This window comes from Schistocerca piceifrons, chromosome 8 (genome assembly GCF_021461385.2).
Source record: "Schistocerca piceifrons isolate TAMUIC-IGC-003096 chromosome 8, iqSchPice1.1, whole genome shotgun sequence".
Lineage (NCBI taxonomy): Eukaryota > Metazoa > Arthropoda > Insecta > Orthoptera > Acrididae > Schistocerca > Schistocerca piceifrons.
The window spans coordinates 285,446,548-285,472,659 of record NC_060145.1 but is presented as its reverse complement, the minus strand read 5'-3'; the positions used below and the strand labels follow the sequence as shown (position 1 = coordinate 285,472,659).

At 43.7% G+C, this 26,112-nt stretch overlaps 1 protein-coding gene across 2 annotated transcripts in view; it reads left to right on the top strand.

Moving 5' to 3' along the window:
- Positions 1 to 4,251: 4,251 nt before the first annotated feature.
- LOC124711894 (osteopetrosis-associated transmembrane protein 1) overlaps positions 4,252 to 26,112 on the top strand; it is a 99,502-nt gene continuing 77,641 nt past the window's right edge. The window contains exons 1-2 of one of the 2 annotated variants that reach the window (XM_047242142.1): positions 4,252 to 4,298; positions 4,499 to 4,676. In XM_047242142.1, the coding sequence (XP_047098098.1) occupies positions 4,285 to 4,298; positions 4,499 to 4,676 (192 nt within the window). In that variant the 5' untranslated portion in view covers positions 4,252 to 4,284. Of the gene's footprint in view, positions 4,416 to 4,498; positions 4,677 to 26,112 lie in introns of both variants that reach the window. The other variant, XM_047242141.1, reaches the window with a different exon arrangement.

Here is a 26,112-nt window from a genome sequence, read left to right as displayed (position 1 = left end):
GTTCTAGGGGACTGATGACCACAGATGTTAAGTCCCATAGCGCTCAGAGCCATTTGAACCATTTGAACCTTCTATTCCAGTCTCGTATTTTTCGTGGAAAGAAGGATTGTCGGTATGCCTCTGTGTGGGCTCTAATCTGATTTTATCCTCATGGTCTCTTCGCGAGATATACGTAGGAGGGAGCAATATACTGCTTGACTCTTCAGTGAAGGTATGTTCTCGAAACTTTAACAAAAGCCCGTACCGAGCTACTGAGCGTCTCTCCTGCAGAGTCTTCCACTGGAGTTTATCTGTCATCTCCGTAACGCTTTCGCGATTACTAAGTGATCGTGTAACGAAGCGCACTGCTCTCCGTTGGATCTTCTCTATCTCTTCTATTATGATAGCCATAGAAGGAACGGAGTGCAACCAATTGCAGATTGTGGTGTATGCTGGAACAAATGATGCCTGTTGTCTGGGCTCCAAGGTCATTCTTGAGTCATTCCAGCGACTGACAGAGAAGGTTGAGAAGACCAACCTTATGTGTGGAGTTTTAAGGAAGCTCACAATTTGCAGCATTGTCCCCAGAACTGATCGTGGCTCCTTGGTTCTGAATCGAGTGGAAGGACTGAACTATAGACTTTGGAAGTTATGCGACAAGCTAGGCTGTGACTTCCTGCACTTGCACCATAGGGTTGAGAGCTGTAGGGTTCCCCTAAATAGGTCAGGTGTGCACTACATATCAGAGGCTGGTACTCAGGTAGCTGTCTATGCAGGGGGGGGGGGGGGGGGTGGAGGGGTTGTGTCCTTTTAGATTAGGCGACTCCCATCCAATCTGGACAATGATAGCTGTGGGAAATCTAGAAGTATTAGTGCAAGATCCAAAGAAATGCCACCCACAGATGAGAATGTCAAAATCCTAGTGGTTAACTGCCAATGCATTTGCAACGAAGTGCCAGAGCTCGAAGTGCTTCAGAAAAGCGCTGTAGCTCACATAATTTTAGACACAGGCAGTTGGTTAAAATTTCATGTTACAGTAGCGAGATCTTAGTGGAAAATTTAAGCATATAACGAAAGAATAGGTAAATGGGTAATGGAGGTGGTGCATTTGTTGCAGTAGACAAGACTTTCAAATCCACAGAAGTAGAAATTGAAGCTGCATTTGTCTGAGCAAGACTCAGTATCAGAGGTGGACATATGAGAACAACTGGATATTTCTGTCACCCACAAGACTCATCTCTTGATGTAACTGTAAGCTTTAGAGAAAACCTCAGTTCACTTCTATTTAAGTTCCCAATCATACTGTAATCATCAGTGCAGGCTTTAATCACCCAACAATTAATTTGGAAAATTACTATTTTGTTAGTGGTGAGTGTGATAAAACATCCTGTAAAACATTTCTAAATGCCTCCTCTGAAACTATCTAGAATAAATAGAAATCCACTCACAATAGAAATATATTGGATCTAATGGTACAAGCAGACTTGCCCTGTTTGAGGATATCTACATCGAAACTAGTATCCGTGACTGTGGCACAGTTGTGGTGACAATGATTAACAAAGTACGAAGAACAACTAAAACAAGCAGAAAGATATATATGTTCAATAAACTAGATGAAAAATCAGTAATATCATAACTCAATGAGCAACTTCAGATTTTCAGCTCAGTTCAGGAGCACATGTAGAGGAACTATGGGCCAAGTTTAAAAGAATAGTTGGCCATGCACTGGATAGATATTTAGCCAGTAGAACAGTTCATAATGGGAGGGACCCTTGATGGTATACAGCCACTGTAAAGAAACTTCTAAAGAAATAGACATTACACATAAGAAATATAAAACAAAATGTGGGGCTGTAGACAGAGAGATGCTGAATGAAACGCGTTTGGCTGACGAGAGAGTAATGTGTGATACCTTCAATGACTACAGTAGTAGAACATTGTCAAATGGGACTTCACAAAACCCATAGAGATTTGGGTCGTATGTAAATGTGTTTAGTGGCACCAAAGATAGTGCCCAGTCCCTAGCAAACGAGGCAGGAACTGAAATGGTGGGTAGCAAATCAAAGACTGAAATGCTTAATTCTGTTTTCAAATTTTCCTTTGCAAAGGAAAACCCAGGAGATTTGCTTCAATCTAATATTCATACGACGGAAAAGATGAATCAAATAAATATTTGTGTCAGTGGTGTTGAGAAACATTTGAAATCGTTAAAATTGAACAAAGTGACAGGGTCCAATGGCATCCCTATCAGATTCTACACTGATATTGTGGCTGAGTTAGCCCCTCCTCTAATTATAATCTATTGTACATCCCCCAAACAAAAAATCGTGCCCAGCTCTTGGACAAAAGCACTGGTAACACCTGTCTACAACAAGAGCAGTAGAAGTAATCCACAAAACTACCATCCAATATCCTTGACATCAATTTGTTGTAGAATCTTGGAACTTATTCTGAGCTCAAACATAATGAGGTATCTTGAACAGAATGATCTCATCAATTCCAATCAGCACAGATTCCGAAAAATCGGCCATGTGAAACCCAACTCACACTTTTCTCACATAACATACTGAAAACTTTGGATCAAGGCAGTCAATTAGATGCAGTAGTTCATGATTTCCAAAAAGCTTTTGACTTAGTACCATATATGTTTATTGTCAAAAGTACGATCATATGAGGTATCAAGCGAAATTCGGCGACTGGATTAAGGACTTTTCGGTGGGGACGACGGTGCATGTTGTCTTAGATCGAGAGTCATCGTCAGATATAGAAGAAACTTCAGGTGTGCCCCAGGGAGGTGTGTTGGGACCCTTGCTGTTTCAATGACTTTGCAGACAACATTAACAGTAACCTCAGACTTTTTGCAGATGAAGCATTATCTATGATGAAATTCTGTCTGAAAGAAGCTGCATAAATATTCAGTAAGATCTTGATAAGATTTCAAAGTGGTGCAAAAATTGGCAACTTGCTTTTAATATTCAGAAATGTAAAATTTTGCACATTACAAAACGAAAGAAAGTTGTCTCCTTTGATTGTAATATTAATAAGCTACAGCTCGAATCTGCCAACTCATATGAATATCTGGGCGTAAAACTTTTTAGGGGTATGAAATAGAATGATCACATAGGCTCAATTGTGGCAAAAGCTGGTGGTATACTTCGGTTTATTGGTAGAAATCTGAGGAAGTGCAACCAGTCTACAAAGGAGATTGCTTACAAATCACCATTTCTAGAATATTGTTCAAGTGTGTGTGACATATACAAAGAAGAGCAGCAACGCTAGCCACTAGATGCATAGAAAGTTTTACTTTTACTATTGAAGTTGTGAATTGTACGATTAACCTTAATTCAATCTTTTTATGAGCCACATGTCCCATTAAAGAGTATATGTATTGATAAACAAGTGTAAGAAACTCTCTATCCCTAAAGACACTTCTATAAGACGTCAATTTATCAACTTAACAGGGTTGTCTGATTGCTCTCTCTTGTAGATTAAACAGTTTTAAAAAAATTGCAACAATTTCCTAAAATATTATTGGCGTGGGACAGTAGTAATCGAAAGTATGCTGGGTAACGGAATGAGAGAGATTTCTAAGTGCAAAGCAGGTAGAATTGAATATTTTTATCAAGTCCGCAGGGACTGATGACCTCAGATGTTAAGTCTGATTGTGCTTAGAGCCATTTGAACCATTTTATTAAATCCGCAACATTTTTTTAAAAGTTACAGTTTCTGTGTTTGCCGTATGGTAAATTGCTCTTATTTTCTCTGTTAAATAATCATAGGCAGCTGCCTACTTCTCTCTGGCACTATATTGCTTGAGCTTGACTTTCCACAAACATGTGTGGCTACTATATATTTTAATAAATTCAACAATGAGCTCCCTAAAGATCTGACAGATATCACCCGCCTTAGAATTCAATGTGTACGCATAGACAAAATACTCTGGACTGAGCAGACAGCTTTCTCAAGTACGACCCGGGCTCCAGAATTCCGGCGATCTCCTGTCTACACTCTCCGATCTATCAGCTCACATGTCATTTGTGCGCAGAGATTGGAGCAATGTTACTCAAATCTCCAACTCCAGTTTACAGATCTCTTGTCCAAATGCTACGATCTGCCTCCTCAGATGTATTATGCGCAGAGATTTTGCAAACAAGTCGTTTCTTCTACACCGACCTATACTCCAAACTAGTCTCTCACAGAACTAGACGCTTTTGTTCCGCAGACTCTATTACATGGGGCCGTAACTGTAGCATATGATCATCTCTGAAATGTTTTGACAGAACGCTGTGACCAACGAACCACGTGATGATGTATATAACGTACGTTGATGTTGTAATGTGTGTGGTTCAGTGTATCATGAAATTCGTTTTGCGAAGTGAAATGGTTGTATATATTTTCACGTTGATTAACTTTTGTTTGTTGCTTACACTTGCTAGGTAATATTACGAAAGCATAGATGGAAAACAAAAGGAAAACTGAGGCATGCTGTATCTTCTTAACCCGTGTACTTTTCTTTTAGGGCCGATGAAATGGATAAATTTGACAGTAGTCGATGTACCCTTCTGCTACAGGATTTTGCGAGACTTACGTCAAATTTTACGTTTTGTGCTATAAATTACTCCCGGCCTATAACATTGTGCGAGACATGCATTAAAGAGTATTTGCAAGTAATAGATGCCCACACTAAGATACTGGAGGTAAATTTAAAAAAATTAAAACAATCCTTTTAAATAGAAACTGCATTTATTTACTGTTAAACACATTTGTCATTTTGTTGGACTTTGTTACATTCAAAAAAATATATAAGAAACATCCGGTTTGTCACTTTTTTGTTAATGAATTTTTTTTTCTTCGTTTTATCATTTTCTTTTCGTTTGTTACCCGGCCTTTAGTTTGGTGCTTTTATATGTAACACGTTATTCTTTTCATCTGTTGCATTCTTGCGACATTTGCATTATTTCACTATTCTTGCCGTACAGCATCATGAAGCTACGTGAATTTTTTCTGATTATTGAAAAAGGAGTCACTCTGGAACAATGAGTGTGAAAGAGCCGTAGCACGGATTGAAATAAGTTTTTTTAAAATGATTAGTGGAATGCATAACTGCAATTCAGAAAGCAACTCTTAACGTTGAGCGTTGTAGGGCGGTAAAAGTATGAGAGATCTCCAGAATGCCTTGAGCTGTATTTAAAACCAAAGTTAAGAACGTTAGTCATAAAAAATGAATTTCAGAGTTAAAGCTTTAAGATGATTGATGGCATATGTGAGATTCACAGTGGCAGGTCGGGCAGGTAGCGACAAACTTGGCTTGCATTGTTGCGATATGGCTATAAACGTGCTTTGCACTTGGAGAAAGCATATATCCTGCAAATTATGTCTCGCATTTGCTTATGTAGAATTTGTCACTTGCCACCACCATCATTGATGACAACTTGTCCCAAATGGAATAAAAAGTCACTAAATAACTGACTACAACACGTTAAATGCTCGAACTGGCTATAACATTCCCAGCAGAGCACTCGGAACAGAACGCCCATTGGTAGCCAGAGAATGTGTGACATAGGTGCGCAGAATGAGCCTAAACTCAACTGCCATTGTTCTTGATTCCAGCTGTAGCACTTCTAATGTTTTAAACATGCTTGCATTGACAACGTTCGTAATTTTTTTTAACGTTCTAGACATTTATTTTTCAGTTTGGCAGAATGGGACAAAATACTTTTTTTTTATTATGTTAAAAGGCTTGTTTGTATTACAGCACAACTAAATTTTGTGGCTGCGCGGTTTGAGGTGTCCTGTCACGGACTGCGCGGCCCCTCCTGCCGGAGGTTTGAGTCCTCCCTCGGGCATGCGTGCGTGTGTGTTATTCTTGGCATAAGTTATTTTCAGTAGTGTGTAAGTCTAGGGACCAATGACCTAAGCTGTTTGGTCCCATAGGAATTCACACACATTTGAACACAGCTAAATTTTTGTGATCAAAGTACTAAAGATTTTATAAAAACAGTGAATTAATCACAATACACCTTAGAAAACTTGCCTTCTGGAACTGTTGTTCAAAAGCATTAACAAAAGCATTTTTATTAACAGATATCTAAGTTTGCATCTGGAATTACAAAGAAATTACAGTGTTCCAAGGTGTATTTTATACATTGTAGGCAACTTAACTCTACAGTGCCTACAGTAATCAAGAATGTTTTTAAAAAAAGCTTGGTTTCCCCTAGGTAGATAGTTCAACAGGCTGTCAGTAAATTGTTCAATGTATTGACTGACTGCCTATCAGAAAATTAGTGAATTATGAACTTTGCAACAACTATATTCACTATGATATCAGCTTTTAAAGGTACCAAAAATATCAAATGCATGAAATTTTGCCTATCTTTGACATCATGTTTCAAATTCACAAGTATAATCAATTAAAAGCTGAAAAAGAAAACCTCTGTTTTCATTATGGTGTTGTTTCATCCATGGCACAAAAATTTGGCTTATATTTGAGAATGGTGACCACTGTCGCCAAAAGGTCATGTAAGATGGCCAAGGAAGGTCAGCCATAGGTTCATCAGGTTCCCAAGCGTGACTAAGTGTTCATTCATACTACACAAGCCACCATATGGGTGCATAGCAGATGGTACATTTTACAACTACAAGACATTGCCTTTTTTGTTCCACATGCAAATGTAGCAAGGGAAAAATTACTCTTTATATGCCTTCAAACAATCTCTCTTATCTTGCTTAGCTGGCCTTATAGAATGTATGTTGGCAGCTATAGAATCATTAAGAAGTTAGCTGCAAATCCCAGTTCTCCACATATTCTTGGTAGCTCCTTATGAAAAGAACTACTTCTCCCGTCCAGGGATTTACGAAGTATCTTTGCACAAATGACAGGGATCCCTAACGCTGGAGCAGTACTCAAGAATGGGTTGCACAAATGCTCTATGTGCAGACTGCTTTATGGGTGAGTTACTTTCCTAAAATTCCAAAGTCAGCCATTTGGCTTCCCTACTAATGATTGTATGTGCTCATTCCATTTCACATTGCTTCGCAAAAGTTTAAGCCTTAATATTTCATTGTTGTGACTATGTCAACCAGCACACTTTCAATTAGTTGCCGGGATGTGTTTAGGTTTTTCCGAAGCCATATTCTTCCTTAAGCAATTCAATGCCTGAAATTTTGTTCCCATCAGTGAGTACATGCGTGGCAAGCATGGGTTCCCAAGCACCACCTTTCCCTTCTGTGCTACAATGTCTCCTCACTGACTCTCCTTCCTTCTCTTCTTGACTTACTTTCTCGTGGTGGCAAACTTTATTATGTCAACCTTTGCAACACCCCCCCCCCCCCCCCCTTGCCCTTCACCTCAAGGCCTGAATACTGTCCAAGTAATCATCTTCCACCTAGGCCTTACTCTCCAAGCAGATGAGGAGTGGGGTGCATACATTTTGTGCAAGACATCCAACAAGGTCCCAACGATAACAGCATTGGACTCCCCTACGAACCACATTGGAGGCAATAGCAATCACCATTTGCAATGTTTATGTATCTCCAGGCAGGCCACTTATTTACCTTGTGCTAACCACCTTAAGCCAGTAACTTTCCCCCATTTTCTCATACTTCGGGATAACAGTGCGCACTACTCCCCATGGGGGAGTACCACTCCACCTGGTAAGGACCTGCTACTTGACCAGCTTCTTACCAACCATGAGCGGTCTCTCCTCAGTGATGGATCCACTTCAGAGCTGGTAATGGCCCCTGTCAGATTTTGATCTAACGATTTCCTCCTCCTGTCTTTTGGTTCACTGCAGTGGCCACTAAATGCTGATCTTTGTGACAGTGGCACTTTCCAGTAATCCTGTCACTTTCTTGCCACCAACAGAGAGACCAACTACCACATTATGTACTTTGAAGAGTAAATAAATAGTTGCATGCCTCTGCCATTACCTTTGTTGCTGTCAGTTAGATTGTATAAGTGAAATTGTTCAAGATGTCTTTGACAGGATAAACTACACTACGGGAACTGTTATACTCATGTCCACAGGAGCCCTACACCATTGGCTCTTACCATGGTGGAACAGACAGTGCAACATAACCGTTCAGAATCACCGAAGGGCCCTACTACATTTAAAGCAACAGCCTTTGTGGACCAATGTTAACACTTTCAAGCAATTTTGTGCTAAGACTTGCTCTCTAACTAAATAAAGGAAGAAAGAATGCTGAGGCACTACATCTCCTCTCTGGGAACATATGTCCCTTCAACTTCTGTAGTCGTCTGCGCCTTCAGAGTGATCCGTGTACTGATGCATAGTTTTTTGCGGAATAACTTGCAACCAACTTTGCAACAGCATTGGCAGAAATGATAAGTTGAAGACATTCTCACATGTTTCACTCCCACCAAGCTGAAACCTATAATGAACTCGTAACTGACTTGGAACTGCTTCAGGCTATTGCCTTATTTGACAGTTCGGTCCCAGACCCCTGAGTCAGTTCATAATCAAATGATTCAACATATGAATGTTACTCAAAGGCTACATCTAGTCAGGGTCTTCAGTCGCATTTTGCTTGGAGGTATTGTCCCTTTGCTATGACAGAGTAGTATTGTCATCCCAAACCTTAAGCCAGGTAAAAACCCAACCAATTAGCCTCATCAACATGGTCTGCACACTGCTTGAAAGGGTGATAGCCTGCAGAGTATGCTGGTTTCTCGAGTCTCAGGTTATTTTGACCCCTATCATTGTTGTTTTTGGGAGGGGTGATCCACAATTGACCATCTGGTTCATTTGGAAATAGCAGTCTGACAGGCTATTTCGAAATGCCAGCACCTCATTTAATCTTTTTTTTGACTACATAAGCATACAGCACTGCTTGGTGCCATCACATTTTACTTATCCTCCATGTGTGGAGCTTTCAACGCTTCACATCAGTTTTTATCCCAGTGTTTGTCCTGAGTTTAAGCTGGTACTTCACTCAGTTCTCTCAAGGGTTCAAGAGAACTGTGTCACATAGTTCTTTGTCGTGGGTTAGTTACACCTGTTGGCTGCTGGTCACCACTGCACTATATGTTGATGACTTTTGGATTTGGTACAGCTGCTACTCAGTAGCCTCTGCTGAACACCAGTGTCAAGGCGCCATCCGATGGGTCTCTGTGTGGACCTTTCCTCATAATTGCCATTTTTCTCCTGCAAAAATGCATGTCACACATTTCTATTGTCATCCACAGTTCATCCTGATCCTGAACTCTACTTGGGGACCCAGAATGTGGAAGTTATTGTACATCCCATTTTAGTGCCTCCTTTTTGATAAAAAAGACTAGTTGCATGTGGAAGCTTAACACTCTTGGGGTGCAGATCACACTCCTACTCTTTTCCGTATTTACTGGTCCTTGCCTCATCCCGACCGGAACAATGGTTGCAAGGTTTATGGTTCGTTGGCACCTTCAGTTTTGAAATTGTTAGACACAGTCCATCATCATGGAGTTGGCTGGCCACTGGTGCCCTGTGGACTAGGCATTTAGACAGCCTCCTTGCCAAGGTGGGGATCTTGTGTCTTCATTTCCATTCTTTTTGCGTACGAGAGACATCAGCCTCCTGATACCTTCCCTCGAATGGATTACCAGGTGGAATGCAGCTCACAACCGTCAGCCAGGACCTCCACCTCTGCTCCCAGAAATGGACTCCCCATGTTTTCTTCTGCACGCAGCCCCCACCCCCTCCCCCCCAGGTTTGTATCTCAGGCTACATATTAGGGCAATCTATTTCTAGGTCTTAGTCCATCCTTCCAGCATCTGTTACATTCATTTCTTGTGGAGTTTCAGGATGCTACCATCTTTTATACTGACATGTCTGAAACTGTGAATAAGTCAGGATATGTAATTCTGCACCCCCAGTGGTCGTCGTCACTGTAGTTAAAATCCTCTGGGTTATTAGGCCGCATCATATTGCTACTAAAATGATTGATGTTTCGACCCCTCTGCTGGGATCTCCCTTGGGATCTTCTGATGTCCACTACTGCTAACTACAAAGACAAGATATGCTTTTACATCTCCTTCTAGTCAGGAACTCCATTTGTTGTGGCCAGAACATGTAGGGTTTTCACAGTGAAGCTGGTAGATTTGGAGCGTCCCGTAACTGCATTTTAATATGTAGTGACTCAATGAGTAGTCCTCAGGTCATTGACTGATGTTGCTCATGTCATCCTAGGGTCTTAGCTATTCATCACAGCCTCAAAGAACTTGGTCATATTAAGTGTTCAGTTTTGTTTCCCTGAGTTCTAAATCATGTTGGTATCCCAGGGAATTAACTAACTGTCATTTGGCTAGAAGACCAACTACTACTCACCTGCCATTTGATTTGCCGATCCCACATGCTGATTTGCAGGTGTGTATAAAACCTCTGCTTACTTGTAGATGGAATGACATCTGATTCGCTACTCTCTCCTTTAATAAACTCCAAACCATCCAGGAGATTACTGCTGTGTAGCACTCTTCCTTCCATTTTTCCTATAAGGAATCCACCATCCTATGTTGCCCCCACATTGGTTGTGCAAGACTAACCCATAGTTTTATTTTACATAACAAGCCACCCCTACATTGTACTCTGGAGCCTTACAGACAGTAGCTCATTTTCTGGTGGATGCCACTTTCTTCTGGCTCTCCCTGCTAAGCATGGGCTTTCAAATTCTTCGCCTCAGATATTAGCTGATGATTAGTAGATGGTTGAACTAGTTCTCCATGAAAGTGGTTTTTATTTCCAGACATAAGGTTTTCAGGTACAGTCAGGGCAAGGGTGTCGTGGTTGGGATTGGGGCATCTCCTGCTGCATGCTGGGTCAGGGGGACCCTCGACCCTATCCGCTTTGCCCCTTTCATCTGTATCTTATTCTCTTTAAATCACGTTTAGATATGGTTTGTGTCTCCTATTCTGCTACATCCTAAACTATTTTAGAGGTAGCATTCTTTTGGATACTGGGTGCTCTTTAATGACTGGAGCAGAGGTGGGACAACCCCTCTTGTGTGCAGAGCTCAGGATGCCCACCTGCTGCCTTACCTATAGCTCTTCTCGTGCTTCTGTTATTGACAGTCCAACTGATATGATTACGTTTCTAGCCTTCTCACTTTCACTGTTCTGAATCTGCTGACGGTAAGACATTCTTTGTTCTGGACAGGGGTTGGATGTGGAGTAGGCTTTTCTTATCATTAGCCTGGGAGACCCTTCGTCTGCTTTGGCCTACATATCAGCCTGACTCAATTTTTTCTCAGCTCTGGCATCAGTCTCACCTTCAATGGCTCGGTCTTATCCCACCTACCTGCTTTCATCATCAGAACACATAATTCGCGAACAGTACTAATTATGGATGGACTACCCTTGGATCGAAGGACTTATGACCTAGCTGTTTAGCCCCTTAACCCCAACCAACAAACAAACTGAAGTTATTACTCATATCTTTAATAGCCTCTTCTGGCGTATGATAGTCACCCAGTCAGTTCCCATTTGAGCTGGAAATATTTTCATTATCTTGTGTTCTGGAGTCCAGCGAACTTCTCTTCTAGCAGATCAGAAGAATGGTTGGGTAAAAGTGAACTTACCTCATTGTCAGCATTTGCATTGCGTGCTGCAGTTGGTCACCATTTGTGCAGTGAATAATTGGAGATGAATACGATGAATAATTGGAGGTAAACATCACAAATGATGAGTTGGATGAGTAGACATTGTCAGAACCAATGAGAAAATAGTGTTCAATAATGGTTGTCAGTATGTGAAGTGTACAAAATTATGTGACAGCAGAATGGGATGTAATCTGTAGAATGTCGTCATATAAAGCAGAGTATCCTGTAAAATTTAAATTGTACTCCTTGGTTCCTGCATGACCACAACCTTGGAAATCAGAACATTTTAAAACTAGCCCGCAAAAGTTTTCAAAACAATTATTGGACTATGTTACAGACCAATTTGTCATTATAGCCAGTTTTCCTCCAGTTATATTTGTTGGCTTTGCCAGCTCACAACCGAACTATAGCATTAGAATACAAAACACTATCCTAAGAAATGGAAAGTCCAGGATGAAATAACAATATTATGAAAAGATAGATTGCTACAGATGGTATATTAAGTTGCTGACAGGCATGATTAAAAAGACACTTACATATAAGGTTTCGGCCACAGCCATTGTCAGAAAAAGAGAAACTCGTATTATTCGTTCACACAAACAAGCACACTTCATGCACAACTGACTTCCAACTCCGGCAGCTCTGGCCAGAGTGCAGCTATGCCCTGGGATGGAAGCAGCAATCTGGAGTGGTGTGGAACGGAAGGGATAGGAGTGTACAGGTGGGGAGAAGAGAAGAGTGCTGTCTGGCGGAGTACACAGGGACTAGAATGCCAATAGGCACAGCATCAGGAGGTTGTGGGGCAGAGGGGTGGGGAAAAACGTAGTGGAAAAGGAGAGGAGCAAGGAAAGATGGGTGGGTCCATTTGCAGAGGGTGACAGATAATGAGGGTGGGAGATGAGAATATGGAGGAGGTGGTAGGACAGGGGGAGTGAAAACTGTTGGGTGGATGGTGTGGGGACCATATATTACAGTAGGTTGGGACCAGGATAATTATGGCAGCAAAGAATGTGTTATAAGGATAATGCCCATATGTGCAGTTCAGAAAAGCTACTGGTGAGGGGAGGATCCATATGGCTCAGGTAGTGAAGCAGCCATTGAAATCAAGCATGTTATGTTTGGCTCTGTGTTGTGCCAGTGCTTTGCTCTTGGCCACAGTTTGGCAGTAGCCATTCATTGTGGTGTACAGCTGGTTGGTAGTCATACTAATAGAAAAACCCGTGCAATGATTGCAGTAAAGCTGGTAAATGACGTGGCTGCTTACACAGGTGGCCTGACCTCTGATGTGGTAGGATGAAACTGTGACAGTACTGGAATAGAAAGTGCTGGATGGTGGGATTGGGTAGGCCTCACACATGGGTCTTCCACATGGGTATGATTCTTGTGGCAAGGGGATGCGATTGGAAGTGGCATAGGTATGGATTAGGAAGTTGTGAAAGCTGTGTGGGGACAGAACACCTCTTTAGAATGGATGTGAAGGCACATACCCAACAATCCTGGACACTCCATTGTGGCTGGTTATTGTGCCCCTTCGGAAAGAATGTCGGCCTTTATTGACCAGCACCTTCAATCAGCTGCCCATAATCTAGCCTCCCACATGTAAGAGACCAACCACTTCCTTCACCGACTCTCAACCATCCCCACCCCTGTACCTCCTGGATTCCTACTCGTCACTGTTTGACACCACCTCCCCGTTCATCGACATCCCTCTCAACCTATGGTCTTACCACTACTGATCACGACCTCTCCCAACATCTTTCAGACTCCACATTCACTACCTCATTCCTCGTACACCTTACTTTCTTTACCCTAACCCACAACTGTATCTCCTTTGAAGGGAAAGTATAAAAACAAATTTGCAGCACAGCCATGGGCACCCACATGGCACTCTATGGCAACCCTTGTATGGGCCATCTAGGGGAGACCTTCCTAGCCTCCCAAAACACCAAACTCCTTGTCTGGTTCAGGTTCATTGATATCATATTCACAATCATGACTCCTCAACCTCAACACCTTCTCTTCCATCCGCTTCACCTTGTCTCCGCCAACCCAGCGTGCACCTTCCTACATGTTGACGTCCTTCCCTCTGATGGCTCCATCCACATTTCTGTCCACATTAAACCCACCAACCACAAACAGTACCTGCATTTTGACAGCCGTCACCCATTTAAAAAAAAAAAAAAATATTCCCTCTCACACAGCCCGGCCACCCTGGGATGGCATATCTGCACTGACAAGAAATCCCACGCCCAGTATGCTGAGGGTGTCATCAAGGCCTGCACAGACAGGCACTATGCCATGACCTAGTCCACAGACAGATCTCTTGTGATATTTCCCCTCGCAACCCTAATCCTGGTGTTCCGTCACCCACTCAACCTCCACGATATCCTAGTCCATCCCTATGCCACTCCCAACCCCACCCCTTGCCACAAGGGTCATATTCCTGTTGAAGACCGAGGTGCAAGACCTGCCCAATCCACCCCCCCCCCCCCCCACCCCCCGCTAGCTCCAGGGGTTAGAATAGGCCCAAGGTATTCCCGCCTGTCGTATGAGGTGACTAAAAGTAGTTTCACATGTTTCGGCCTTTATGTGATGGTCCCCTGTAGGGTTTGACCTCCATTCTTCAAAACTTTCCCGAAGAGCGAGCCACTTGGGGAAGGGTGCCTTACAAGGTGTCCATCGTGCATTGAGATCTTTAGCCCACTTTCTCATCGTCGCATTGCAGTCCTGCCCATTCTCCATAACTCGGGCAAGGACACCTTCCTGGGTGTGTTTTCCACCATGCACTATGCAGTATTGATTTCTGCGACGACAATGACCATGGACTTCCTTACACCTGATATCCAGCATGGTAGCCAGTCTGTTGTGGTGGGGCCGCCATGTACCCTGTTGGTTGTAGCCCCCTGACTACACAGGGATCAGTCTGCTGATGCCTGCATCGTTAACTCCTCACATGTGCCAAGGGGTAGATGCCCATCTCCCTGGGGCATCGGGACTCCCGGCAATGGCCATCCTGCCAGGTGGGCTGTGCTGCAGCTGGGTGGTGCCCGTGGGGGGGGGGGGGGGGGGCCTTGGTCAGAGTGAGTGGCATCAGGGCGGGTGACACGTGATGAAGCTTAGTCCGTCATCTCTTGCTGGTGGTGAAACACCAGCAGTCTTTAAGCGATCATGAGCTCAATTCAATGCGCAGAAGTACAACCCCAAATCGTTCCCCTCCCTGGCCCTGGCTAAGGATGGCAGTGGATCTTATTCGCACCATTACCTTGTATGTTCAAGAGCTGATGGGGAATCTTTCATGATGAGGAAGCCTCAGTTTTTTGTTGAGCATTTAGAGAACAAGTTTGGGGAGGTGGAGGACTTGTCCGAAATGAGATCTGGGTCAGTCTTGATCAAAACAGCATCCTCTGCCCAGTCACGGGAGTTACTTGCTTGTGACAAGCTGGGGGATGTTTCTGTAACCATCACGCCCCTTAAGAGCTTAAATATGGTCCAGGGTATCATATTTCACAGAGACCTTCTTTTGAAGTCCGATGATGAGCTGCGCACCAATTTAGAGCGGCGAGGTGCACATTTCGTCCGGTGTGTCCATTGAGATCTGAAGGATAATCAGATTGCCTTTATCTTGGCCTTAGAGGGTGATACATTGCCTGAGAAGGTCAAGGTGATGGTCTACTGGTGTGATGTAAAGCCCTATATCCCTCCCCCGATGCGGTGCTTTAAGTGCTGGAAGTTCGGCCATATGTCTTTCCCGCTGTACTTCCAGTGTCACAAACTGAGATTGCGGACGCCAATCACATCCTAATACTCCATGTGCCCCGCCTCGCATCTGGGTCAACTGTGGAGAGCACCATTTGCCTTGCTTGCCTGACTGAAGGATTCTCCAGAAAGAAAGAAAAATCATGGAGTACAAGACCCTGGACAGACTGACCGACACTGAGTGTAAGAGAAAATTTGAACATCTACATCCTGTGCATATGACATCGTCTTACACCACTGCTACAACAGTTCTGGCACCATCAGCTCCGCCAACCCAGGTCACCTCTCAGAGCCGGAAGACTACACATGCCCATGCCCCTTTGATGGTGGGGGCCATTTCCCTCCCTGTTGCTCCTGCACCACCTACTTTGGGAGCACCCCCCCCCCCTCCCCCAAACCATCGGGGACATCTGCCCCACTTCTAAGCTGGAGAAGCGTAAGTCTTCAGCTTCTTTCGCTTGGAAGGGGTCCCATGTGTCACTCCCTTCCCAGGTTTCTTCTAGTGGGAAAGACGACACCCACCAGTGGCTGAAGAGCCCAAAAGCGTAGGGCTTCGTGCTCATCCTCAGTCCCGGAGACTGAGCCAGTGAAGTCCTCCCAGCCAGGGAAACCCAAGGAGCAGTGAGAGAAATGCAAAGAAAACCCCCTAAGACCAAGGAAATTGCGTTGGCACCCACACCACCGCTACCTACAAGCTGTGTGTCTGAGGAAGGGGTGGAGATTTTGGCGTCCGCTGAGGACCTAGATCTCGCCAGACCCTCAGACACGTCTCACGATGTCATCCTCCTGTGGAATTTCAGCAGTTTTTTCCATCACCTGGCTGAGCTACGGCAACTGTTAAGCTTTACACCTGCTTTCTGCATTGCCCTCCAGGAAACCTGGTTCCCAGCAATGTGGACCCCTGCCCTCCGCGGCTTTAAGGGATATTACAGGAGTCATAGCAACTATAATCGAGTGTCAGATGGAGTTTGCCTTTATGTCCTAAACTTGGTCTGTAGTGAACATGTTCCCGTTCGAACCCCTCTTGAAGCTGTGCCTGTCAGAATAAGGACGCCGCAGGAAATAACTGTCTGCAATGTATATCTCCCTCCAGAAGGTGCAGTACCCCTTATTAGCTGCACTGATTGATCAACTCTGTAAACCTTTCCTACTTCTGGGAGATTTTAATGCCCATAATTCCTAGTGGGGTGGTACCATGCTTACTGGCCGAGGCATAGATGTCGAAACTTTACTGTCGCAATTCGACCTCTACCTCTTAAATACTGGGGCCGCCACACGTTTGAGTGTGGCTCATGGTAGTTACTTGGCCATTGATTTATGAGTTTGCAGCCCAGGACTTTTCTCATTTATCCATTGGAGAGCACATGATGACCTGTGTCGTAGTGACCACATCCCCGCCTTCCTGTCTCTGCCCCAGCGTCAGGTGCATGGACGCCTGCCCAGATGGGCTTTGAACAAGGCAGACTGGGGCACTTACACTTCTGCTGTCACCGCTGAATCTCCCCCACACGGTAACATCAATGTGATGGTTGAGCAGGTAACTAGCACAATTGTTTCTGCGGCAGAAACGCGATCCCTTGCTCTTTAGGGTGCCCAAGGCGAAAGGCAGTCTCGTGGTGGACGCCGGAAGTCGCTGAAGCAATTAAGGAGTGTCGGCGAGCTCTACAGCGGCATGAGCGGCACCCTTCCCTTGAGCACCTCATATCCTTTAAATGGCTCCGTGCCCGTGTTCGCTACCTTGTCAGACAATGGAAGGAGGAGTGTTGGGAGAGATACATCTCCACCATTGGGTGCCACACGTCACCTTCCAAGTCTGGGCAAAGATCAAACGTCTTTTCGGGTACCAGGCCGCAACAACTGTCCCCGGTGTTACCATAAATGGTGAGTTATGTACCAAGGCAAACGCGATTGCTGAGCACTTTGCTCAAGCATCTGCGTCAGAGAACATCCTCTCATTCACTACACACCGCAGTGAATCCTGTAATGCCCCATTTACAGAGTTGGAGCTCCTCAGTGCCCTTGCACATTGCTCCGACACAGCTCCTGGGCCTGATCACATCCACAGCCAGATGATTAAACATCTCTCTTCTGACTACAGGGCACCTCTTCTTGTCATCTTCAAACGGCTCTGGTGCGATGGTGTCTTTCCATCGTAATGGCGTCTTTCCATCACAATGACGGGAGAGCACCGTCATTCTGGTGCTGAGATGAGGTAAAACCCTGCTTGATGTGGATAGCTATCGGCCCATCAGCGTCGCCAACGTTCTTTGTAAGCTGCTGGAACATATGGTATGTCGGCGATTGGGTTGGGTCCTGGAGTCACCTAGCTTGCTGGCTCCATGTCAGGGCGGTTTCTGCCAGGGTCGCTCTACCACTGATAATCTCGTGTCCATCGAGTCTGTCACCTGAACAGCCTTTTCCAGACGGCAACACGTGATTTCCGTCTTTTTTGACTTGCGTAAAGCATACGACACGACTTGGCGACATCATATCCTTGCCACATTGTATGAGTGGGGTCTCTGGGGACCACTCCCGATTTTTATCCAAAACTTCCTGTCGCCCCGTACTTTCCATGTCCAAGTTGGTGACTTCTATATTTCCATCCATATCCAGGAGAATGGAGTTCCGCAGGTCTCTGTATTGAGTGTCTCTCTATTTTTAGTGACCATTAATGGTCTAGCAGCAGCTATTGGGACCTTCATCTCACTTTCTCAGTATGCAGACGACTTCTGCATTTCGTACTGCTGCTCCAGTAATGTTGTTGCTGAGCAGCGCCTCCAGGGAGCCATCCACAAGGCGCAGTCATGGGCTCTAGCCCATGGCTTCCAGTTTTCAGCTGCAAAGTCGTGTGTCATGCACGTCTGTCGGCGTTTTACCATTCATCTGGAACCCGCACTTTACCTTAATGACGAATCACTCACTGTAGTGGAGACATATCAATTCTAGGACTGGTTTCCGACACTTGATTCACTTGGCTCCCTCATTTTCGTCAGCTTAAGCAGAAGTGCTGACAGCACCTCAATGCCCTCCGTTGCCTAAGCAACACCAATTGGGAAGCAGATCGCTGTACGATGCTGCAGCTCTACAGAACCCTTGTTCAATCCCGAATTGACTATGGGAGTGTGGTTTATGGTTCGGCAGTGCCTTCAGCATTGCATTTACTCGACCCTGTGCACCACTGTGGGGTTCAGTTAGTGACAGGAGCTTTTAGGACAAGTCCGGTGACCACCGTACAGATGCGCAACTGCTCGCCAGTTACGCAGCACACATTCATAACTGCTCGCCAGTTACGCAGCACACATTCATAATTCCCCTGAACATCCAATCTACCGTCTCCTTTTCTTGCCCTCGGCAGTCCATCTCCCGCATCGGCGGCCCAGATCGGGTCTAACGATTGCGGTTCACGTGTGGTCCCTTCTCTCCGAACTGGAGTCCGTCCCTTTACCACCTCTACTTGCGGTCCATTCACGTACGCCTTCGTGGTGTACGCCTTGGTCGCAGCTTCATCTGGACCTTTTGCATGGTCCTAAGGACTCCGTTAACCCTGCTGCTCTCTGCTGTCACTTCCTCTTGATTCTTGATGTGTTCTGGGGCTCTGAAGTGGTGTACGCTGACGGCTCAATGGCTGATGGTCACATAGGCTTCGCATATGTTCATAGAGGAAATATTGAGTAGCACTCCTTGCCAGTTGGTTTCAGTGTTTTCACTTCAGAGCTGGCAACCGTATCTTGTGCTCTTGAGTACATCTGCTCATGGCCTGGTGAGTCATTTCTCCTGTGTACTGACTCATTGAGCAGCCTACAAGCTATCGACCAGTGCTACCCTCGCCGTCCTGTGGTAGCGTCCATTCAGGAGTCCATCTATGCCCTGCAACAGTCCCGCCGTTCCGTGGTGTTTGTGTGGATCCCAGGACATGTCGGAATCCCCGGCAACAAACTTGTCGACAGGCTGGCCAAACAGGCAACGCGGAAACGGCTTCTGGAGATAGACATCTCCGAAGCTGACCTGCATTCTGTCTTACACCTCAGGGTTTCCTGGCTTTGGGAGACAGAATGGCATATCAGCACACACAACAAACTACATGTCATCAAGGAGACTATGAATGTGTGGAAGTCTTCCATGCAGGCCTCTCGCAGGGAATCAGTTACCCTCTGCCGGCTCGGTATTGGCCATACGTGGCTAATGCGTGGTTACCTACTCCGTCGCGAGGACCCACCTCAGTGTCGCTGTGGCTCCCAAATGACAGTCGTCCACCTCTTGCTGGACTGCCCACTTTTAGCCACTGTGCGGCAGACTTTAACTTTCCCAGCACCCTACCATCGGTGTTGGGTGACAATGCCTCCACAGCAGCTTTAGTCTTACGTTTTATCTGTGTGAGTGAGTTATATACTTCTGTGTAGGTTTTAGCACATGTCCTTTGTCCCTGTGTGTCCTCCACCTTAGTGCTTTTAGGGTGGGGGTTTTAATGTATTGCAGAGTGGCTGGCTTTCCCTTTTTATTATCGTGGTTGGCCAGCCACTGTAATGTGCTTTCATGCTTTACTCTCTTCTGTTTCTAGCGTGTCTCTGTGTTTTCCATGTCCTCTTTTGTTCCTTTTAGTGATCGTTGCCTTCACTTCGTTCTTGTGGCTTTTCCTTTCTTTCTGTTTTGTGTTATATGTTTTGTCCATTTTATTCTTACACTTGTAGCATTGTTTTATAAGGGACAAGGGACCGATGACCTCGTAGTTCGTTCCCTTCTCCTGCCTTTAAACCAACCACCCATCCACCCAGCACTTCCAATTGTAGTTCTGTCACGAATTTATCATACCCCATGAGGGGCCAGGCCAACTGTGAAAGCAGCCATGTTATTTACCATCTCTGCTGCAATCATTGAACAGCTTTTTATATTGGTATGACTACCAACCAACTGTCTATCAGGATGAATGGCCACTGCTAAACTGTGGCCAAGAGCAAAGTAGACCACCTGTGGCACAACATGGAGCTGAACATAACATGATTACAATGGCTGCTTCACTACCTGAGCTACAAGGATCCTCCCCTTCACCACCACTTTTCTGAACTGTGCAGATGGGAGTTACCCTTGCAACACATTTTCCTCTTCCGTAAGTATTCTGGCCACAACCTACGGTAATATGCTGTTCCTGAAACCTCCACCCAACACTTTCCACCCTGTCTTTCCAATCACGTCTTCTCCATTCTCATCTCCCACCCTCTTTGTTTGTTGACCTCTGCCTGTGCAGCCACCCATATTTCCCTGATCCTTTCCTTTTTCAGTCTGTTTTCCCCAACTCTCTGTCCCACAACATCCTGGCTCTATGCCTGTCGGCATTCTCCCCCCACCTGTACACTGCTATTTCTTCTCCTCCTCCACCCTTCCAGATTGGTGCTTCCATTCCACGTGATAGATGCATTTTGGCCTGAGCTGCTGGTGTTGGCGATCATTGTGTGTGTGTGTGTGTGTGTGTGTGTGTGTGTGTGTGTGTGTGTGTGTGTGAGGTATGCTTGCTTGCATGAATGAATAGTGCGTGTTTCTCTTTTTCTGACGAAGGCTGTGGCCGAAAGCTTATGTGTAAATGTCTTTTAATTGTACCTGTCTGCGACTCAATACCTCCTCCGTGTGGTGAGTAGCAATCTGTCCTTTTCGAAATATTGTTAATACCCCAGGAAATCCTGTCATATTCGGAAAAATACACAATATGTCTGAGAAATACGTATGAAAAACAGTTACCAATTACAATCCATACTGGCTTAATCAGTAATCATCAACAGAAAAAATTTGCCAACAGCAGAGCTGCCGACACTGTAAGTGCATTTTGATTTAGGATTGAACAGTTGCAATAGAGGACATAAACAATTAATTGGTGTTATCACATGAAATTTCTCAAATTTCTCCATTGTATTAATTTCTGCTGTAGACACAACCTACACAATGGCCATCGTAGAGTTAAGTAATGTCGATATATTTGTATGTTGCACTAGTGTGCAAATCATTATTGGTCTCAAAACAGTACCCTATTGTTTCACACACTGTTATTCCGAAGTCTTGTTTTATCAATTAGCACAAAATTATTCCTCGAGGAAGGCTTTGAAACACTTAACTCTGGCGAGAGTATGTGGAGGAGCCGTGGCTCAAGCATTGAGCGATAATTGACTTAACACTATTACACTGCTGGCTATACATATTTTCTTGTTGTGCACTTAGTGTAGCAGGAAAAATACGTGATTAAATGTGTTGGCGGTTTGAGTGGTATACAGGAAGTGAAACTTGGCAGACAGAGCTGCCACCTCCAACAGCAACATTGAATGTAACCTAGTTGGGCATCGAGCCTAACACAGCTTGGCTGATAAATAAGGGTACATCACTCGGTGCTATTGAAACACTGTGTCTGATTTCATCATTCGCATTCCTGTCAAGTGGTGGCATGCCAGCATCTTGCAACCTGTGCCCAGATGTTTTCATTGCAAGGGAGATCCAGATCAACATGCTGGCCAGGGCAACAGTGAACACACACTATATTTAGGCAGGGCAGGACAGCACAGCACAGGAAACGTGCAGTCTCGCTGGAAGATAATGTGATGGAGGCCTCGATATAGAGTACAGCCGAAAGCCTTGACACAATCAGAAAAGTAATAGTTTCTATCAAATTACTGGCTGTGCAAACCATAGGTAATTGCGTCATGTATCCGTTGCATCCCCGCTGCAAATAATCCTGGCAGGTGGTAAAAGTCCACTTACAATGTCTATGCCTTTTTGCATACTGCAGCTGTTGTTAATAGTTCATGTTATGAATGATGAAAAGTGAACATGACAGATCGTGAGTGAGGTTTGGATAGTTAATTATAATGTCTGTCTGTAGTGTCCCATGGTTGGTAAAAGAAATTAGCAGCTATTTTATTTCACTTTCAGCAATTTAAGTTGAGTTTTTAGGCAACCACCCCCTCACCACAATCTGAGTTCATTATATACTACTAAAAACACGAAAAGTTTATGATAAAACTGATTGTAAGCACCTTTGCTGCTCATTTCACTCACATCAATAATTTAACACTCACATCAATAATTTAACCCTGCCAACTGCCTAGCCACTGTGGTAACACTAGTTCCTCTGAGATCACCAAAGGTAAGTGCTGCGGGGCTGTGCTAGTTCTTGGATGGGTGACCATCTAGTCTGCCATGCACTGTTAGCAAGCAGGGTGCATTCAGCCCTTGTGAGGCAAACTGAGGAGCTGCTGGATTGAGAAGTCTCATAAACTCACATACAGCCGGGAGAGTGGTGTGCTGACCAGATGCCCCTCCATATCCTCATACAGTGACACCTTTGGGCTGAGGATAACATGGCAGCTGTTTGACCTTCATAGCCTGTTCGGGTGGAGTTTAGTTTTAAATAATTTAACCCTAGCATATCAATCAATTTTTGATAACGTGGAGTACCCGGGGGGAGGGGGGCTGTCTTTATGCCCACCACAAAATAGTGTGTTAATTGTTGTTAACTTTTATTGACAATACACTTTTTAAATAGTTACTGCTGTATAAGTAGGGTCCAGAACATGAAAATATCTTTTAGCACAATTTTAGGAATACCAGTGCGTATTTTGCATTGTTTTCACCGCATTGGGGGGGGATTTTAAAAATACAAATTTCATTAACCTAACCGTTGTTGACTTTTATTCACAACATACTTTTTAAAGATACTTTTTAAAGATACTTTTTAAAGATACTTATATATAAGAAGAATCCTGAACCTGAAAATAGAAATATGGGATTTGTTGTGAAAAGTCACATTCACTACTGTGAGTTAAAGTTTTGGGTTAAATTTTACTGAATAATTTAAAACAGTTATGGAACCTGGAATAAGAAATTATTAAAAACAATATTTTTTTCAAAATTTTTAAAATATAAAGTACATGACTATATTACAATATTTTCAAGCAGTGGGCATAAGTGTTGTCCCCCCCCCCCCCTCCCCCCTTCTCCGCTGTAGTGAGGGTTGAGATGTGCCCTCTCAGGTCCCACCCTAAGCACCACCTAAGAAATTGTGAAGTATTCCAAAAAACAGCCAGATAAGTGTAACCATCAAAATTATAAATTTCATTGCTGTTCCTTTCACTTACAGCAATGTAAGCAGAAATTGTTCCATATTCGGAAAAGAACAGTTCGATATTTATGACAGCAAAGATTATAAGTCATAGAAATTCTCTTTGGCAGCTGTGTACTATCACCTGATTGGCTGTGACTAAAGATAACAAGGTGTGAACACAATGGTAGAGCCACAGACACCGTAACTTGCACTTCAGCCCAGCAGGTATTTAGGTACTTTGCTTGTGCGTTGATCAGGAATGCCATATGGCATTGTTCAGTATCCTCAGGGCTTGCCAAATGTGTGTTTCCATTGTGATCCTGTACATGGAACCAGGACACTTCCGAAGAGACTATTTGGTGCAACTCCTGTTTCCATTGTTGTCATAAGGTACTCTGTTGTTGGCTCACGTCTCCTTGTTGCCACACTGTAGACACTGCAAAGAAGCCTGTATCTCAACTAAAGGTTTGTGATGTGGCTCTACAATCCTGCATGGCCGAGCAAACAGCATTTGTATACTTTGGGGGTGCTTGGCATGAGAGGCCACTGAGACAGTGCATGGTACTGATGCTGCCTTGTAGAATCCATTGATTTTTTTTATTCACATTGCAATCGTCGGAACCAGACAATGCATTTAGCAATATCGCGAAACGATAAACTGCAGACTCAATATGTAACAATCTAGCCACTGTCGAATTCCAGCTCATGCTTGTAGACATTTCTTCTTTTTACACTAGGCATGATGCAGTCTTCTTACACAAAAAACAATATTTAAATGCAATTAATGAATGAGAAACTAGCAAGATAATCTTTCCGTATTTATGGATTGTAGATACCTTTACACCTTCCTAATTCGCTCAGTTGAGCTGAAATGCTAATCATTTGCATATCCAAGCATGTTGTGCACTCCAAGCTAATTTAACGTTTGTTGAATGCCATCTTTATGGTGCTGCAATTTGAATGGCCAGAATTGTAGATAGCTACCCCATAGAACAATTCGTGAGGGACAGGCCCTCCATGGTATATGGTATCTGTAAAGAACCTGCTAAAGAAACACAACTTTAACCACAATAGGTGTTAAGCACACTGTACAGAGTCAATATTATTGTTCAGTAATATTTTTCAATATTTCCCGTCGACTGCTCAGTAAAAATGTTCATTAGTGTTGTGCACTGTTTGTCTGGTCTGAAATGTTGGAAAATCAAGACACTGCTGCTGTGGTAATTGCTTCTTTACTTTGTAGCAAGCAGAAGAAAAAAAGGTAAATGAAGAGTTGAGAACAAAAAATTTCTAAATTTTAAACTTAAAGAAACAAATTTAAAGAAAGAGATTCTCTCTCATAGCTGTATGCTACAGTTCTGTATGTGTGGTGATAAACAACTCATAACAATCATTATTAATTTTCTGGTTCTGATGTGATCTGTCTTCTTATTTTGAGCTCATTTTAGTGGATAAACACAAGTGAATACAAAGAAGCCCAGAGACTTAAGTGACTGCAAGGATACTGTCAATATTGCCCAAAGATGGCACCACAATATTTCCCAGATGGCACAATATTCTTCAGGTTATACGAAATACTGCAGTTTTTTATCCCATCAGTATTATTTTACAACCTCTGAACCTAACCCACACACGTTCAGTATTATTGCAGGTCCCAATAATATTGAGCAATGGTATTGACACTTATAACAGATTATAGTTATAATGTTAAGAGATGCTGAGTGAAACATATTTGGCAGTCAATTGGACAGTCGATGAAGGCTGCAATGACTGATGTAGCAGCAGCCAATGGCCATAAAATCAGTGTCCACCCACTCTTTGATATTACAGGAACTACAGCTGAAGGCAGCAAAGCAAAAGCAGAAATGTTTAACTCCATTTTCAAATGTTTCTTTACAAAAGAAGGCATATAATTACTGCCCCAATTTAAAGATGGTTTATATAGAGATTAGTGCCAGTGATGTTGGGGAACAGTTGAAACATATAAATCTGAACGAAGCCCCTTGGTTCAGTGGAATTGCCAGAGAATTTGCAACTAAGTTACCATATCTCTCAGCCAAAATATACTGTAGATCTCTTGTGTGTAAAACATTGTACAAGTAATACCAAAAACCAAACAAAATAAAACCCAATCCACTTTCTGCCTGTATTGTAGCAAGTGGCAGAGTGATCAGTGTCTGTTCACCAGTGGTGCAGCTGAAATTTATATTCTGGAACTAACCTCTCCAGTCTTACCACTCTTGAGTTCCCTCAGCGAGTCTACACAACCCCACGTGATTCCAGGCACAGTCATCAAGGAACATTTTGATAATCACAATTACCGCAGGTGGTCAACCTACAGCCAGTATCACTGGCACAACTGGTCTTTTGGATTCTGGGGTGGCCAGGTTAAAATGTGGTGTGATTCAAAAGACGAAGCCGGAGTCCTCTGGGCAACTTAAAAGCAAAACAAACACAGTTTTTACACTACTTAACATACACACACTTTTGCAACCAAGTAAACATAAATTGAGAGATACATTAATAGAGCAGGAAACACACCTGTCGGACAATAACACCCTGGTTTTCAGCAGTTATCTTTTTAAAAGTAAGACTGATAAAAGAATACTTAATAATACACCACATCTGGGAGTTGCTTTACAGTCTCCAAAAATATTTTAAATTCAATAACAGAGGTAATACCCATTAATAATAGACTAACGACAATT